Here is an 18,998-nt window from a genome sequence, read left to right as displayed (position 1 = left end):
CGCCTCGCACGCTCAGGCCCCGACCGCCCCGGAGCTCCGGGCAGCCCCGGGCAGCTCCGGGCAGCCCCGGGCGCCTCCTCCCCGCGGCCGTCGGCGTGGGGGAGGGGCGGGGGCGGGGTGGGGGCGGGGGCGGGGCGGGGCGGGGCGGGGGCTCGGCTCGCGGGCCGCGGGTGCGCAGGGCGGCGCGGGGCCGAGCCCGCAGCCCCGCCCCCCGGGGGCGTGGCCTCCCGGCGCCCCGCCCCCCGCCGCCGACCCTCCGCTTCCTCTTCGCCCGCCGCCGGGGCGGCCGTCACTGCGCTCCCCGCCTGGAGCCCGCAGCCGCGAGGAGGGGCGGCCGCCGGGACGCGAGCGCGGCCATGGCCCCGGTGCTCAGCAAGGACGCGGCGGACATCGAGGTACCGCGGCGCGCCGGGCCGCCCGGCTGGGCGCGGGGGGAGGCCGCCCGGGGCGCTCGGGAGCCGGGGCGGGACGCGGGAAAGTTTGCGTCCGCGGGGGGTCGGCGGGCGGAGGAGCCGAGCTGCAGCCCTCGGGGGCGGCGGGGCGGGGAAGGGGGTCCCGCGGCTGCAGGGGGCCTCGCCGCCGGGCCTGTTTACTTGGGAGGGGGCTAGGGACGCCCGCCCCGTCCTGCCCCGAGCGGCGCGGGTTGCAGTGAGGCGGGGTCTGCAGGGAGGGGGGCCCCCGCTGCCCCCCCGGGCTGCCCCGACACTAACCTGCCGCCCCCCCCCCCCCGCCTCGCCCTGCACGCGCGGCGGGGCACCTGCCTGCTGCCCCCCGCTGCACCTGCGCTGGGCGAGTGGTCGCGAAGGTCGAGCGTAGGACTCAGGGGCTCTTAGAGCAGCCCCCGCCAGCCGTAGTATCGCTTATGGGATCAATTTAACCTGGGGAGGGAGGAAGGGAACAAAGTATGGGGAACATGAAGAATGCAGTGCTGTCAGGAAAAAAACAAAAAACAAAAAAAAACACACAGAAGCAAGCTGTATTTTTCTCTCCTCTTAATAGTTTTTGATCCCCTCTCTCGCTGCTTCTGTGAAAATGTCATCTTTCTTCCAGTGAATAAGGTCCCTAACCTGAAATAGCAGGATCGTTTCCTTTCAATTCTCCCGAAGACTTTTATGTATGAAATAAGGATTTAATTACAGTGATTTTTTAGACATCCTAACCCACTTTTAGGATTTGTGAGCTGAGATAAACTGCTTTTTTTTTTTTTTTTTTTTTTTTACTTTGTTGTTGTTGTGTTTTAAGGCTTTTCTTGGAGTCTTCCTCTCTGATAGCATCTGTGTATGTGTAAATCTTCTTTTTCTATATGGGGCACGATTTTTCTCTTCTCAGTTTTTTTTTTTTTCCCCAGTGACTTAAGTAAAAGTTAAAAAACCACCTGTTTGCACCAATAGCTACTTTTGCCACATTTTCGTCTGTCACTGATTTGAAGTAACTTTGTGTTCTCTTTGGGAGATGATAGTAGTGTTTTTTTCTCCTTACTCCATGCTTTGGTTTGGAAAAAATCCATGTTAGTAACAAGAGTCAAATTATATTGTAGTGACCTATCTGGTTAATTTACTTGTGGCTTCTCTTGTGGGTAGTTTACTATTTCAAAAATATTGATGGATAATATATATTTAACCAAATATTTATTCATGTGTGCACAGGGTAAAAGGTAATTTATGTCATCGCTCTTTTTGGTCCTTGTTACTTTGACTTAACCAAATCCTTTCTTTCTTTCCTTTTTCTTCCGCCCCCCCCCCCTTTTTTTAAACTAAGAATAACAGCAAAGTTTTGATAGCATTCAGACAGTGCTGATTTTAGAGAATAGAGTGTCAGTGGGCAGGTGGCTTTTGGCTTTTGGCTTTCGGCTTGGGTGTTATTTGCTTAGCTGATTCCCTTCTCTGTATTTCTCTTGCAATTGTCTTTGAAATCAGTTCTTAACCACATTAACACTAAGGAAAAGATGCCAGTGAAACATTAAATGACTGGCTTCATTTTGTATGTTGTTTGAACCAAGACCATTGGAGAAATCCACACCCTCACACTCACCTCAATCTAACCTTAATCTATAGGGTTCATCTGTATGATATTATTTATAATCTAGAATGGTGGTATTTAAAGTTTTCAGCTTTTATGTAGTTTGTATATGCAACACATTTTAATCAGTAATAGCTTTTATTATACATAGTACCTTCCTTTTCTCTCAAAGTAATACCCGTGATTCATGAGCTAGAGTGCCATGAGAGAGCGTGAAATTAATCATTAAAATATAATGCAGTGAGGAAAAATACATTAAGCCTAAAGAAACACATTCAAGCATAGATGTCTTAGTTGATCCTATTGATTCACCAAAGTTCATTTTTGTTTGAAAAAATCAGAATGAATTATGAAAGCTCAGTTTTCTATCAAATTTCAATGCATACATTGGATTTTCCTTCCTTGAATGAATTCAGTAAGACCATTGTCTGGAGATTGATCTGACATGACTGTGACCATTGCTTTAGTCTCAAGTATATGGAGTAATCTCAAAAAAAAAAAAAAATCAGTATGAAACAAAGTACATATTCACTTGATAAATGTGAAAAGAACAGAAGGTGATGGTGACAAGCTACTATAATAGTGATTTAATTTTCCCCGTAAGCTACCCAACAAAACCTTAGGTTTCAGTGAAGCAGCCAAGAAATATCCTTGTGTCTGAGGAAAAAAGTTACTGAGGTATACAAAGTTGCTTTGTGTGTTCACTCCATAATTTCTAGCCTCCATTAAATATCACATCAGAGTTTGAAGGATTGGGAGCATGAAAAACAATCAGAATGTCATCAAACCCCAAAACTGGAATATTCCTGGCTGAAAGGTAGGCATAACAACAATGATGCATTTGTAAGTGATATATATATTAGGCGATAGAACCTTGCTCATATACTCAAAAATTGTTTTCATTGTAGTAATTGTAGAAGCTGCTTGAGAAGTGAAGTTTTGGGGGGGGTGCCTGGGTGTCTTAGTTAAGTGTCTTCTGCTTAAGTCCTGATCCTGATCCCCTGGTCCTGGGAGCTAGCTCTGCATCTTGGCTGGAGCAGGGAACCCTGCTTGGTGGGGAGTCTGCTTCTCCCACTCCCTCTGACCCCCCCTCCTGTGCTCTCTTGCATGCATGGGTGTGTGCATGCTCTTTCTCTCAAATGAGTAAATAAAAATCTTAAAAAAAAAAAATGAAGATGTTGTATTTGTATTTGCTTTTGTGGTTGTTTTTTTTTTTTTTTTTTTTTTGTCCGTTTTGTAACCTGACACATTAATGTGGTTCAGAATGTGGGATCTAGAGCAACAATTGTCTGGGGTTGAGGTCTAATTTAGCTCTTTTCAGCTGTGTGACTCTAGGCAAGTTACTTAGCTTCTCTGAGTCTATTTGCAAATCTGTCGAAAAAGAAAATCATAATAGAAAATATAATAAACAAATGTCACAAGTTGACATCATGTTAGGAAAAAGGACAAATGTTAAAAAATAAGAATATGAACAAATATCTTAGGAAAATCACTGCTGATGAAATAATTAGCATTCTAAAGTTCATTAATGGCATTAATGGTAGCTAAATACTTTTAAAAGTCATTTACTTCATGGACTTAGTTTCTGAAGCTAAATTTTGTCTAGGATGACTTTTGAATACAAATTCCCCTGGGAAGGTTTCAGAGAAGGTTAATACCCAATATTGATCACTTTTCCTGACTTCAGCAGTACCTTCACAGTACTTCATTTAGTTTAAATTGATAACCAGTATAATGTCAATATCTGCACATTTAAAAGCAAGTACGAATGATTTTGGAAGAGCATGCTTGTGTTTAATGCCTTGTTTGTCTCCACTGACATGGATTATTGAGAGTAGACTATAAAAGTATAGTTAAAGGAAAATGTATGTAGCTGCAGGGAGCTTTTAACTTTTTGAATAATAATAATTTTGATAAATATTTACAACCAGACTAAATTGCTACCTACCGCTCTAATGCTTTCACTATCACAAGTCAAAGTCTATTCCTTGAATTATCAGTCTTTGAGTATTAAAAGGTATAAACTCATTTCACATTTACCCTGAATCAGAAAGGGATTTCAGTCCATTGTCTACAAAATCATAGTGCATTTCAAGTCAAATAGAAAGAGTTTCTGAATTATACTCTGGCTTCCAGTCATTTGAGAAGATAATTGAGAATTTTCTCTTTATTAATTAAGAAATAAGCTAATAAAATGGTAGATTTGGAAAATGGGAGTATAAAGGAAACAATTTGTGAAATTTCATTTTAAGGAGCACTTTGAAAAAAAGGGAAAGGCTTGGGTTATGAGTTATTTGGCATAGATGGAAGAAGATATTTCGGAGTATCCTTTAGCATAATTGCTTCTGTCCCGGGGAGAGGGGAAAGTCATGGTTACAAAGGCGAGAATATTTAACTATACAGAAGTTATGGGTTATTTATTTAAACTTTTATTCAGTGTATATGTAACAGTTTTTTCTTGTCTCCTTTCTTTAATTGATTGGGCATCACCAATCTATGGAAATGCTATCTTGACTTGTTGAGGCTTTTTCATTTTCTTAAAAAAATTAACTTTAAACTTGTTTTATGAGTTTGAGTTGTTAAAAATATGCTTGTCCTCTGTTCTGTGGACCATACTTAATTGAAAGTATTTCTCCTTTCTAAGGAATTTGACTGGGCAGTAAAAATGTTTCTGATAATGTGATTTGGGAAAGTTACTTCATTCCAAGTGATAGCTCCTTTTTGCTTTGTGGTACATTTCTGTAGGTAAGTTTGGTCATATGTGTATTTTAATACATTAAAAAAAAAACTATTTTCTGTACATGGATTCAGTGACCAATTTTAGTAGTTTCATTACACACTATGAGATTAATGACTAATGATGAATCTATCACTAGGGAAATTTTTACGTTGGTATCTTAATCTTAACTATAGCAGATAGTTTGTTTTGATTGCTTAATTGTAAAAATGTGCTGGAATTTAGTAGCCTTCTTTCTTGTGTTCTGGAAGAAAAGTTCAGTTTTGGAAAGCTAAATATTTGGAGTAAGTAATTGATAAGAATGTGAAAAACATCTAGGGCCAAAATACTGAGATAATTGGATAATCTTTAAGTAATCTCTTTACTTAACAATTTGGATACAGCATTTTACCAAATGGAACAATGCAAGAGCTGAAAAATAGACTTTCCAGTACAGTAAATCTATCTGGTCACTGTGGGAGAATTTTTAATTAGCATAAACTTAAGTTATAAAATGAAAAACACTAAAAATAAAGACTGAAAAAAGCAAGTAATAAAATAATATGACAAAGAAAATATGACTGATACAGTTCAGGCTTCAATGTGCCTAAAGAGGATATTGAAAAGCAAGATTGGCCAATTTATTTTTCTGCATCTTAGCTATATAGCTATAATGACAAATATGTGGTAGAAACCTTCAGTCCTTAAAACTGTAAGAAAAATTTCCCTTCTGCCCTACCTTAATTTAAAAATATTTAATAAGACATTCTAAGATTATAAATTTATAGAGAGAATTTTGATTTTCAAATGTGACATGATTACCTTCTGGATTTCATTTGCTCTTAATCCTCTATATCAAAACAGAAGGTATTTTTTGGGCCTCAAACATCAATAGTGTGAATGTTCACTGGTATCCTGGAGCCAATTATACTACTGAGATAACTCTTAATAGGATTATATATTTCCTGTGGTTTATAATTATTACTTCTTCCATTGCTTGTAATTAAAATGTTATGCTAGATGTGAACTCAACGTATAACTTTTCTTTTAGAATGTTCACCACAGATATCTTTTTATTGATACTAGGAATTCAGTAATTTTATATAGTTATTTATTTTGTGTTTCGCAAAATCAAGTATTCAGTTCATTAGGTTAAAAAAGAAAGCATCCTGTTAAAACAGACCTGGGTTCTATTCCTGGCTTTTTCCTTTTTATATTTTTGTTATTGTGGTCAAGTTCCTTCCTGGACTATTATTTCTTTCTCTGTCAATTGGATTTAATCCTAATTATTTCATGCAATAGCTATAATGATTAATTGGTGTCATATACATATAGTGCTTCAAACAGTGTCTGTCACATAAAATATATGTTTTTTTAAATGGTAGTACTTCTTTTTAAATATCACTACTGCATATATCATGTGTAGTATGTAAATGTCATTTGGCTGGAATTTGCTCAACTCCAGAAATTAACTAGTGGTATCAAAGTCTGTTAAAATATGTGAGGTAAGGAGGAGTTAATGAAGTTAAAAGAATTAGGAAAAAAGCTTCAGAAATGATGCAGATATGTTTTATAAGAAACTTCTTGAATTTTATTTGTCAATATCAATGAGAAGGGGGAGTTTCTGAAATTCAGACTAAATTACGAAGAGCCCTTTCGTTTTCTAAAAAAATTTATTTAAAAAATATGTGTAGGGCAGACCCAGTGGCGCAGCGGTTTAGGCCGCCTGCAGCCCAGGGCGTGATCCTGGAGACCCTGGATCGAGTCCCACATCAGGCTCTCTGTATGATGCCTGCTTCTCCCTCTGCCTGTGTCTCTGCCTCTCTCTCTCTCTGACTCTATGAATAAATAAATAAAATCTAAAAAAAAAAAATGTGTAATGCCTTCTATATTGCTGGCCCTCTAGTGTAAACTGAAGGAGATTCAAAGGAAGTTTGTGGCATAGGTATTTCTCTATATAGGATTATCCACGTCTGATACACTAAGGAATAACATTCAAATATAGGGCTGACCCCCCTTAATCCTTAGTATTTAACTGCAGTGTACATATGGAATAATTTTTTAGTGTTTTTCTGAGTGTTTTTTGCGACTATATCAGGACAGTGCGTTGGTGAAAATTATTTCTTGGCATTCTCACCTGTATTTAGAAGGGTTTAGTATTATCCTTTCCTAAAAAGAAACTTCTACACAATTATTTAAAAAAAAAGCCCAGCTTTTTTGTATCTCTGTACAAACTGGATTAAGCTTCTAATTTCTCTAAGGAGGAACATTAGCTTCAAAGACAGTTTTTTATTCCTAGACTTCTAAACAGCCCTGTACACACTGTATATCATGAAAACTTTTTCAATTCCTAGGAAGGAAACAGTTGGAGATCAACCTATTTTGCACCAGGAAAATGTAAACTGTGTTTTTTTTCTGAAAGATGACTCAAATATTAAATATTTTCATACTAGGTTGTGATAATTTTATTTTTTTGAGAATTTCAGCTTGCTTGTGTAATAGCATTCTTGGTATCCTCTACCTCTATCATAATAATTAAAGAGACAATCTGTGTCCCTACCTCCCAGGTGTTTGGAAATTGATATTATGAGTGCTTATGAATGTCCCCTTGAGGCATTGCTGACTGGGCCACTTTGAAGAAAAATCTCTTCATCAATAATGAAGCCCTGAGGGCCACTTCTCAGGGGACCCACACAAAATTACATGTCAACTCCAAGCCTGATTTATACAGATGGTGCTCATGGATGGAGACCTGACTGCACTTTCCCTCCTCCCATATTTTATTAGCCACCACTCTCTGCTGATCCTCCCCTCCTCCCCTTATACTTTTCTCTCCAAACTTCATCTCCTAATTTTCTACCTGTTTTACCTACCCACAATTGACTTGCCTAACTAGATCTTTTATCTTTGTGAAAGCCTTTGAATGATTCTAAAAATTGACTTTAGCAGCATGTTAAAACTTTAAAAATGTTAGTATATCTAACGTAAAAGCCATTTGAAAATCTCCAGCAAAGCAATAGTAGAGAGTATGTATTTACTATATGTTAATTAATACAAGTATTCTAGGATAGGGGACAGGCTCGGGAATATGTTTGCTCTACGTGTTGCTTCTCTTGCTCTCTGACCTTGTGGAAATCATTCAACCACTGTGAAGAGTTTGCTGACTTCTCAGTGAATTTGCTATTGATCGGTCTTTTAAGGATGATTTGTAATAAAATACGGCAGTGGTGAAATTGTTTGGAAATGTGACCTGCTGAGTAATCATATTAAGGAAATGCAGGCATGGTGTTGTCATAGCTACTCTATTTTACATGCTAGATAGGATTAAGTATACCATTTGTATCTACTATATAGAATTGGCATACTTACCTGATTTTTAAACTTTCTTTATGCGTGCCTTCTTCCTTTTCTTTTTCAGTTAAGTTTTTCCTGAGCACAAAGAAAAATTCCAATCCTTCTATTTATGGATAGAGTTCTGTGAGGTGATCTGGAATTCATAAATTCATATTTTGTGTCTCTTAGATAATGTTGTCTTTAGAAACTATGGTCAGAGATTCTAAAAAGGAGTTGGGAGTCTCTTAGTTTCTCCAGCGTTTGTTGATTGGTAACTGTCAGTGGAAACCAGAGTATTAAATTCTTGGGTTTCTAGCCCATAGGGAATTCACATTACCTTTCTCTGACTTCTTGTACCACAGTGACTTCAAAGCTTTGGAGACTTTCTTTCAGATATTCTTACATAAATATTGGGGAGTACTGGAGTAGAATGCTTGAAATCCGCATACTCCAAAGAAAGACACTCAGTTCTCCTCATAGATCCTTAGGGTTAAATAAAGCACGACAGCTTTCACAGCAAGAAGCAAAAAGCATCTTGGGGGGAGGGGGTAACTTTTATTAATGTTTTTTATTCCTATGATTTAATTTTTAAGATTATTTTTCATGAGCATTCCAGAAAAAAATGTCCAAAAAAGTTAGAAAATAGACCTCAAACATACATAGGCACACCACCCAAATTAGCCCTGCTAAGCGATTTAGTTATTTTCTTTCCTATGCATAAGCAGTTTTTTCCTAAACAGTTTTAATCATATTTAGCTTTATATTTGTTTTCTTCTCTGATAAGAACTATTTCCCCCCATTCATACTGGCTTTTTAAATAGTTTAAATAGCACCATAAGACTTCATGGAGTGGAGATACCAAAATTTATGCAAGCCTCTCCTTAATGATCAGATGTTTACTTTGTTTTAATTATTTATAATAAGACTTCAATATTTTTTCTTTTAAGACATTTTGCTTAAATATACTTGTAAGGGTTGGTTTCATTGAAATATAGTGCGTTTTACTTTGCCTTTTCCACCTACCTACATGATTCAAATTAAGTGTCTTTTTAAAAAAGCATTTTTTAAAAGGAAAAAGTCCATTATTGGGTGCAAGGACGGAAAAGACAAAATGGAATTGGAACCAATTACTCGTTTGCTTCATCTCCCCACCACATTCAAGGTTACAGAACACACAAGCATTTGAATATAGTTTTCCTTTGATGTGGATGTGACTTCGTTTGGGCTTAATGGTGATTTGATGCTTCATTCTAGATTATGGCTTGACTGCCTGATGTTTCCTTATTTTTCCACCAGGGAAAACAGGAAGGGTTAAGTTGGGTTTCAGATTGTTTCCTAAATGGGTAAATGTCAGGCTTTTATTTTGAATGATTAGGTATGACACCAACTGCAGATGTTCTAGTGTGTGACCAGGAATGAAAACTTTTATATTGTACCTGGTACCCTGTGCCCCTGTCTCACTTAAGGCCACTTGAACAGACCATATTTTCAAAACATTCTTTTACCTTAGGCCTTTATATTAAAAATATAAATTGGTGTGTGTGTGTGTGTGTATGTGTGCATGTATGTACATATGTGTACATACACAAAAGCATGTGTGTGTGCAATTTATTTTTCTTTTCCTTATGGTACTTAAGAAGAGGAAGAAAGTGATGATTGGCTTAATTTGTATTTATTTGAATATTGGTTAATTTGAACATTTTTTCCACGTCTTAAAATAGGTTCGTTTTCTTTTTTTTTTTTTAAGATTTTAATTATTTATTCATGAGAGAGAGGCAGAGACACAGGCAGAGGCTCCCTCCCCAACAGGGAGCCTGATGCAGGATTCGATCCCAGGACCCTGGGATCACATCCTGAGCCAAAGGCAGATGCTCAACCATTGAGTCACCCAGGAGTCCCTGGCTTTTCTTTTAAACAAACTAACGGGATTTTAGTGTAAGAGTAAAATATAAGAGGTAAATAGAAATAGAAATACAACTAAGTAGAAGTATCTCTCAACAAAGTGACTTTAGAGAGAACACACTTCAACATAATGAAAGCCATATATGAAAAATCCTCAGCTAACATCACAGTCAGTGATGAAGAGCTGAATGAAAACTTTTCCTTTAAGATGAGGAACATGTCAAAGATGGTCCCCTCTTACCTCTTTTATTTAAATAGTACTCGAAGTCCTACATGCAGCAATAAGACCAAAAAAAGAAAAGGCACCAGATTGGTAAGTAAGAAGTAAAAATGTCATGTAGTATCATTATATACAGATGACATGATATTAAATATAGAAAGCCATAGATTACACCAAAAAACTCTTAGCTCTTAGAGTAATTTATTCAGTGAAGGTGCAGAATACAAAATTAATACACAGAAATCTGTTATGTTTCAATATACTAATAATGAAGTAGCAGAAGGAGAAATTAAGAAAACAATCCCATGAAAAAGAATAAAATGCCTAGAAAAAAATTTAACCAAGGAGATGAACAATGTATATTCTGAAAGCCATAAGACATTTATGAAAGAAATTGAAGATGGCACAAGTAAATGGAAAGATAGACCATGCTCATAGATTGGAAGAATTAATGTTGTTAAGATGTCTATATTACCCAAAGCGGTATAGGGATTCAATTTAACCTCTATCAAGATACCAATAATATTTGTCACAGAACTAGAACAAATAATCATAAAATTTATATGGAACCACAAAATATCCTGAAGCAATCTTGAGGGAAAAAAAGAGAAATAAAGCTGTAGGTATCACAAGTCTAGATATCAAGCTATTGTAATCAAAACAGTATGTTAATGGCACAAAAATATACACATAGATCAATGAAACAGAATAGAGAGCCCAGAAATAAACATTTATATGGGCAACTAATCTGTGATGAAAAGAGGCAAGAAGACAAAATGAGGAAAAGATAGTTTCTGCAATAAATAGTAGTGGAATAACTGGACTCTACATGTAAAAGAATGAAACTGGACAACTTTCTATCACCATACAGAGAAGTAAACTCAAAATATATTAAAGACCTAAATGTAGGACCTGAAGCCATAAAATTCTTTTTTTTTGGGGGGGGGGAGGGTAAAGATTTGAAGTATTTATTTGAGAGAGAGAGGTCAAAGAGAGTGTGTGCGCTAGTGTGAGTATGCACAGGTGAGGGGGTGGGGAGGGCAGAGGGAAAGGGAGAAGTAAGCTCCCCATTGAACAGGGCTTGATCCCAGGACGCTAGGCAGATGCTCAATCAATCAGGCACTCCCTGAAACCATAAAATTCTTAAAAGGAAACAGATAATTATCTCTTGGACATTGGCCTTAGCAATATTTTTCTGGATTTGTCTCTTCAAGAAAGAGAAGCAAAGGTAAAAATAAGCAATTGGGGCTACATTAAACTAAAAAAAACTTTTTCACAGCTAAGGAAACCATCTACATAAGGAGAAGGCAACCTACTGAATGGAAGAAGATATTTGCAAATGATATAGTTGATGAGGTTAATATCCAAAATATAATAAGAACTCATCTGAACACCAAAAATACAAGTAATCAATTTAAAAATGGGCACGGACACCTGGCTAGCTCAGTTGTTTAAGCATTGAGCGTCTAACTCTTAATTTCAGCTCAGGTCATGACCTCAGGGTCCTGGGATTGAGCCCCCAGGTCAGGCTGTGTGCTCAGCAGGGAGTCTGCTTGAGGATTCTCGCCCTCTCATCTCTCCACTCCCACCCTGCTCACACATGTACTCTCTCTCTTTCTTAAGGAAATAAATAAATTTTCAAAAAAATAAAATAGGCAGAGGACCTGAATATGCATTTCCCCAAGGAAGACATACAAATATCCAACAGATACATGGAAGATACTTGGCATTCTTCAACATCAGGGAAGTGCAAGTTAAAACCACAATGAACTATCAGAATAACTAGGCTAACCTACATCAGTTAGAATAACTAGTGTCAAAAAGACAAAAAATAAGTGTTAGGATGTGAAGAAAAGGGAACCCATCTACACTGTTGATGGGAATGTGAATTGTTGCAGCCTTAAAAAATCAAAAATAGAAATCCTGTATGATCCAATAACTCCACTTCTGAGAATTTATCCAAAGAAAATGAAAACACTAATGTAAAAAGATATATGCACCCCTATGTTCATTGCAGCATTAATTACAAAAGCCAAGATATGGAAGCAGGTCCAAGTGTCTATCAACAGATGAATGGATCAAGAAGAAGTGATATATATATATACACACAATGGCATACTACTTAGCCATAGAAAATAATTAAATCTTGCTATTTGCAATAATGTAGATAGAGCACGTTATGCTAAGTGAAATAAGTCAGACTGAAAAAGACAAATACCATGTGATTTTGCTTATATGTAGATTCAAGAAAACAAAACGAACAAACAGAAACCAGAAATATACCCAATACAGAGAGCAAACTGGGGCTGCCAGGGTGGGGGCAATAAGGGATAGATGAGATAGTGAAGGGGATTAAGTGGTACATACGACTTCCAATTCTAAATCAATTAGTCATGAGGAGGAAAAGTACAGTATAGGAAATAAATACAGTATAGGGAATATAGTCAATAATATTGTAATAATTTTGTATGGTGACAAATAGTAAATACACTTATGTGGTGAGCATTTCATAGTGTACATAACTTGAATCACTAGGTTGTACATCTGAAACTGATATTGTAAGTCAATTATACTTCAGTGAAAAAGTATACACACATACAAAGGAAAAGTAGAAACATCACAGATTTTAAGAATATTAGATGCTAATTAATTATAAAATCACAACAAAATCAATACTCTTTTGGAAATATATAATCCACTAAAACTAACTTCAGGTAAATTCAGAAACAGCAATGGACTAGTAGGCTTGATCTATTATGGTATTTTTTTTTTTAAGATTTTATTTATTCATGAGAGAAACAGAGAGGCAGAGACACAGGCAGAGGGAGAAGCAGGCTCCATGCAGGGAGTCCGACGTGGGACTCGATCCCAGGTCTCCAGGATCAGGCCCTGGGCTGAAGGTGGCACTAAACCGCTGAGCCACCCGGACTGCCCCTATTATAGTATTTATTATAATGCAATATTTAATGGATCATTATTGCTTATTTTAGTTAAAATGAAAGTGTAGTGCAGATTAGTAGTTAAGAATGTAGACTCTGGAATTAAAGTGCTAATGTTCATCATATCCTAGCTATGTCACATATTAGTTTTTGACATTGGCAAATAATTTTAACTTTCCATGTTTTAATTTCCTCACCTGTCTGATGGAGATACAGTGATGTACCTGTATCATAGGATTGTTGTATGGTTGAAGGACATACTACATATTCATCATTTTTAATAGTGTCAGCATATAGCAAAGACAGAATTAACACTAAATATTAAAATATTAATGTTGCTGCGTGAACTGGGGGAGACCACAGCCCTGAGGCCTTGATCCAGTCTATTCCATAGATGTCTCTGAAGGCTCTTGGTCACTTCATGAGAAAGAATTCAAGGACAGAACACAATGGAAGTGGGAAAGTTTCTTAAAGCAAAAGTGTGCTCTCAAGATCTGAGAGTGAGTAATGGAGTGGGAGAGCACTGTAGGCCTTGAGGTTTAGGTTTGTATCTTTTACTAATGGTTGTTAACAAGGGGGTGGAATATTCATTATTTGGGGTGGGGATTTTTTGGAAGTGGGGCTTTCTGCCCAACATTGTCAGCCATCATGGACCTCTCTCTCCACTTTGATCCAGCTTCTTGTAACTTTGTTTTGAAATGCTGTCAGGCCTCGGACTTTCCCAATAGCTGGCCATGACTTCCTCATTGCTGGCTTCCAGGCATCCTGTTAAAACCTAACTAACTGCCTCGAACACTGTTAATGGCTACCAGTTATCTTTTTGACTCCAATTGTCGCTTTGATAATCTGTTACTTTGATGTTTTAAACACAGAAATTTAACTTTTTCTTTTGTACGTTCAAAAATCTTTATTAATTTCTCCCTGTATACTAGAAACTGGTCCAGATTTTATTATTATTATTATTATTAAAGATTTTATTTATTCATGAGACACACACACACAGAGAGGCAGGACATAGCAGAGGGAGAAGCAGGCTCCATGCAGGGAGACCAATGTGGGCTTGATCCTAGGACTCCAGGATCATGACCTGAGCGGGTCAGACACTTAACTGCTGAGCCACCCAGGCATCCCTTGGTTCAGATTTTAAAAGCATACCTGCAAACAAGACAGAAAAGATTTCTGCTCTCACTAAAATTGCATTACAGTAAGAAATAAATGACAGTAAAAATTTCAAAGTGTATGTACTACAGTAATATGCAGAATGACTGGAGGAGTTTCCTTTGTTTGGGATAGTCAGAGAAGGCCTTGTTATGTAGGTGACATTTGAAGTTAAACCTGAAATACCAGAAGGAGTCTGCCATGGCCTTTGAGGAAGAAAGAAAGAAAATTAAAGAGGTGGGATTTGGCTTAATCCGAGAGGCAAAAAGAAATACCAGGTGTGAGATACAAGTGTTGTATTTAACAACATTAAGTTTTAAATACCTATTAGATATCAAAGTAAAGATATTAAGTAAGCCTCTGGAAATAAGTATCTGAAGGTTAGTAAAGAAATCACAGCCAGAGATGGGAAGTGGGGAATTACTGATACAAAATTGATGTTTAAAATCCTGGGGCTGAGTAAAATCACTTAGAGACAGTGTAGCTAGATAAAGGGATGGTGATTTAAGCATTTAGAAGTAGCCAGGAGTCTGTGATGTCACAGAACGCAAGGAAGGAGGAAGGAGGTGGTGTAGTCAGCTCTCTTTATTGCTGTTGATAGGGTAAGATGAAGGCATGAAAGTTTCCTTGTAATTTGGTAGCATAGAGAAATTGTGAATTTAATGATAGCTCTTAGAAAAAGAAGCCTAATTGGAATGGATTGAGAAGGGCACAGGAGATAAGGAAGTGAGACAGTGACACTAGAAAACTCTAGGGTAAAGTTTCACTTTACAGAGAAACACAGAAATTGGGAAATAACTGGAGGGGGAAGTTAGAGCATGTACATATGCTAATGAAAGAGAACCAAGAGACACCAGTGTTGAGAGACACAGAAGGGATAATTACCTGTATAAAGGGATTCTTTGGATGAGGGGGAATAGAGTTGATAAGTATAAGCATTCGAGTCAGATGGATGCCAGAGAGGTACAATAGTGGGTGTTCCCATCTGCTGGTTTTTAGTTTCTCAATAAGAGTATGAGGCAACGCCATTAACTGAGGCTAAGAGGAAAACAAGAAGTAAATTTGAAAAACAGAAGAAAGTATGAATAAACTTTCTGCAAAGTGGGAAAATGAAAATAATAAGGTACTATAGTAGTATTGTTAGGCAGTGTGTGTTTTCTATTTGAAATTTCTTAAGAATTCAACATGAATATAATTGTGGGTTTGTCCATCTGCTTTTAACTGCTTGGGTTCAGACAGAGTAGTTAATTGGGGTAGGATTTACCTGGGCAATAACATTGGTGTGAGAGAGGGGCAGAGAATTAAGGGTGTCGTGAAGAAGACATGGTGGTAAATCAGGGAATCTTACGTGAGACAATTCAGGATAGTAGAGAAAAATGAGTTTTGAGAATACCAGAGGTAATAGGCTCAATGAAATAGTGGTCTCCATAAGGTCAGGTAGCTGCTGAAAGGCGGAAAAGTATGAAGGTGGAAGAGGTGGAGGATGGAGTGGTGTGTTTGAAATAAAGCTTTTGGAGATGATGTGATCATAGGTAATAAGAAAGCTGAGATCATAACCTAGGGAGATGGTGCCCATGGTGATGTGGAAGGAAAAATTATTGCCAGTAAGATAGTTGAATAAGGGGCAGAGCTGGATGAACCAAGTGACTGTTGAAACTAAGACTACTATAAATAACAGTGGGGTGTGAAAAAAGAAATTGATTTACATTCTTACTGCATTAGGACAGAGGGTGATGAGGTAACCAAGGAGTGGGGAGATGATAGGAGCACAGACATAAGGAGTAGAAGACAGGGCAGCCCGGGTGGCTCAGCGGTTTGGAGCCACCTTTAGCCCAGGGCCTGATCCTGGAGACCTGGGATCGAGTCCCACGTCGGGCTCCTTGCATGGAGCCTACTTCTCCCTCTGCCTGTGTCTCTGCCCCCCCCCCTCTCTGTGTGTGTCTCATGAATAAATAAATAAAATCTTAAAAAAAAAAAAGTAGAAGACAGAGGAAAAATGATGTAAAGGTACTGAGGAAAGACGGCCATGTGATTAGAGGCAGACATTGGAATAATGTATCTGCAGGCCAAGGAGTGCCAGGGAGAGACAGCAAACACTGGAACCTTGACATGACAATGAAGTAGGCTCCTCTACAAGTTTCAGGGTGCATATGACTCGTTGACACCTGCATCATACCTGCATCTTCCAGAACTCTAAGGTAATAAATTTCTGTTGTTTTAAGGCACCCAATTTGTGGCAATTTTTTCATGTCATCCTTAGCAAGCAAATAAATACAGATTAAAAAAAAATTTATTTATTTTAGAGACAGAAGGTGAGGGAAGGGACTCTTCCAGAACTCTAAGGTAATAAATTTCTGTTGTTTTAAGGCAATAAATTTCTGTTGTTTTAAGGCACCCAATTTGGAGTAATTTTTTCATGTCATCCTTAGCAAGCAAATAAATACAGATTTTTTTTTAAAAAAGATTTAGTTATTTATTTTAGAGACAGAAGGTGAGGGAAGGGACTGGCAGAGAAGGCAGGAAACAAGCAGACTCCCCACTGAGCGGGGAGGCTGACATGGGGCTTGATCCCAGGACCCTGAAATCATGACCTATGCCAAAACCAAGAGTTGGACACTTAACTGACTCAGCCAGCTAGGCATGCTGCAAATAAATATGGATTGCAAATAAGTATGGATTGCAAAGAACCTGGCATATCTGTGGAAGGAAGAAAGGGAAGGAGGGAAGATACTTTAGATGTAAGGGTAGTGAGGGTAGTGATATCTAACATGTATAAGAGAAGAGAACTTTATTGCATTCAAATTCGTAGTTTAAGAAAATAATTAGGGATCCCTGGGTGGCGCAGCGGTTTGGCGCCTGCCTTTGGCCCAGGGCGCGATCCCGGAGACCCGGGATCGAATCCCACGTCGGGCTCCTGGTGCATGGAGCCTGCTTCTCCCTCTGCCTGTGTCTCTGCCTCTCTCTCTCTCTCTCTCTCTGTGTGACTATCATAAATAATTAAAGAAAAAAAAATTAAAAAAAAAAAGAAAATAATTAGGATTTAATGTTATATTTTAGAGAGTCTTGAATATGCTATTAAAGTCCTAGTTCTGCTTCTTTTTAGCTTTGTGAACTTAAGCAAATTTCCTTATCTATGAAATAGAGATCATGATACTTTTCCTATCTACCTCATAGTGTTTTGTTTGGAACAGATGAATTAAGAATAAATGCAAATGTAAGCTGGTATTATCAGAAAGCTGTTTAACTTAGTTTAGAGACATGTACAGTCCTTGTATGAAAGGAAAAGATATTTATTATCAAATATGGCAAAGAACCACATAGATAACTTTTAAAATCCACATTAAAAATTTATATATATTTTTTCTCCAAAGCTTAAGTTACCAACAAAATATAACTTCATTCCATTTTATAAGTAATTATTAAGTACCTGCTATATCCTAGGCACTACATTAAGTACATGTGGGGACTGGCTAGAAAGATAAATGTGTCTGTCCTAAATGAGCTTATGATACCAGAATGGAATATGAGGCAAATTCACAAATAACTATAAATCAAAATAGAAAGTAAGAAATGCTTTGGGGTGATGGTTTAGAATTATGGGGTTAGAATTAAAGTCTGCATGCTATGAATTCACATTCATGCAACTTAATCATTTACTTTTACACTGTTATTTTGATATTGTTTAATAAATGATGATAAAGAAATTCCTGTAACTTTTGTTGCAATTTCCTCCCACCTTCACTCTGATCTCCAGTAATTCAGGGACCAAAAAATGAGTTAGGTGTCTATTTTTAGAGATAGGAAGTAGAGGGCTACCCTGGCTGAAACGGGTCAAATGTAAGACAGGTAGAAGTATAGGAGCTGGCAAAGTTAGATTAAAGAGGGTGAATGTGGGTCTGTGCACTTTACAACATTTTTTTTTCTCTGTTGCTTTACTTATGAACATGTTCCCAGCCTTACAAAGATGCATCACTTTCAGAAATGTTGAAACCAAGGGCATAGAAAGGTTAAATGGTTTGATTACAGTCAGTAGTGAATTGGAAACTAAAACCTATGAATATGAGCCCAATTTTACATTGCTGTTTATTCAGACATTAGAATACATGACAAGAAAATGAGGACTAAAAGAAGTATAGGAATGGGAAGTCCTTCAAATGTTACCTCATTTTTTTCCCACTGTATGCATTCACAAAATTTCTCAATAAGATATTTTATAATGGGTTCTTCAAGGAGTCCTTCACATGTGTAAATGAAGCAAGGTATGAATGGCTTCTCATCCACAAACCAGATGGTTGCAATGGAGGGAGCTGATGAAATATCATCAATCACTTCTCAATATGATGTTAACTGACCAGTTTTGCCCTTTTCCAGGCTACTTTGACCTCTGACAGGATAGATTATTTGTTGGAGAAATTAGGAAAAAGAAATAAGCACAATGGACTAAAAGACTGGAGTTGGTTTGGGGATTCTCCATATATATATATTTTCCTTCTATAATTTCTGTACATTCAGGTATGTGTTCTAAAACCTTGGATCACTGGACTCCTGACTGAAGGACATTTTTCTTTTGCATTCTACTTTGTAACAATAACAATGCCACTGTCAAGATAACCAGTTCTTATTTGATGATTAAAAAATGTGATTAAATGGTATATTTATGGCCAATTTATATTAGCTTAACCCTTGCCCCTTTTGCATCTTTAGTACTGTG

General features: G+C 37.7%; 1 protein-coding gene across 3 annotated transcripts in view; it reads left to right on the top strand.

Moving 5' to 3' along the window:
• The first annotated feature begins 242 nt into the window (after positions 1-242).
• The window catches only part of DPYD (dihydropyrimidine dehydrogenase), a 790,677-nt gene continuing 771,921 nt past the window's right edge, over positions 243-18,998 (top strand). Inside the window, exon 1 of one of the 3 annotated variants that reach the window (XM_072834642.1) lies at positions 243-395. In XM_072834642.1, coding sequence (XP_072690743.1) covers positions 357-395 — 39 coding nt within the window. In that variant the 5' untranslated portion in view covers positions 243-356. Of the gene's footprint in view, positions 396-16,352; positions 16,486-18,998 lie in introns of those variants that run through there. The other 2 variants (XM_072834646.1, XM_072834643.1) reach the window with 2 other exon arrangements.

Source organism: Canis lupus, chromosome 8 (genome assembly GCF_048164855.1).
Source record: "Canis lupus baileyi chromosome 8, mCanLup2.hap1, whole genome shotgun sequence".
Taxonomy (NCBI): Eukaryota; Metazoa; Chordata; class Mammalia; order Carnivora; family Canidae; genus Canis; species Canis lupus.
Note: the sequence above shows the minus strand (reverse complement) of the source record. Positions and strands in the feature narration are given on the sequence as shown.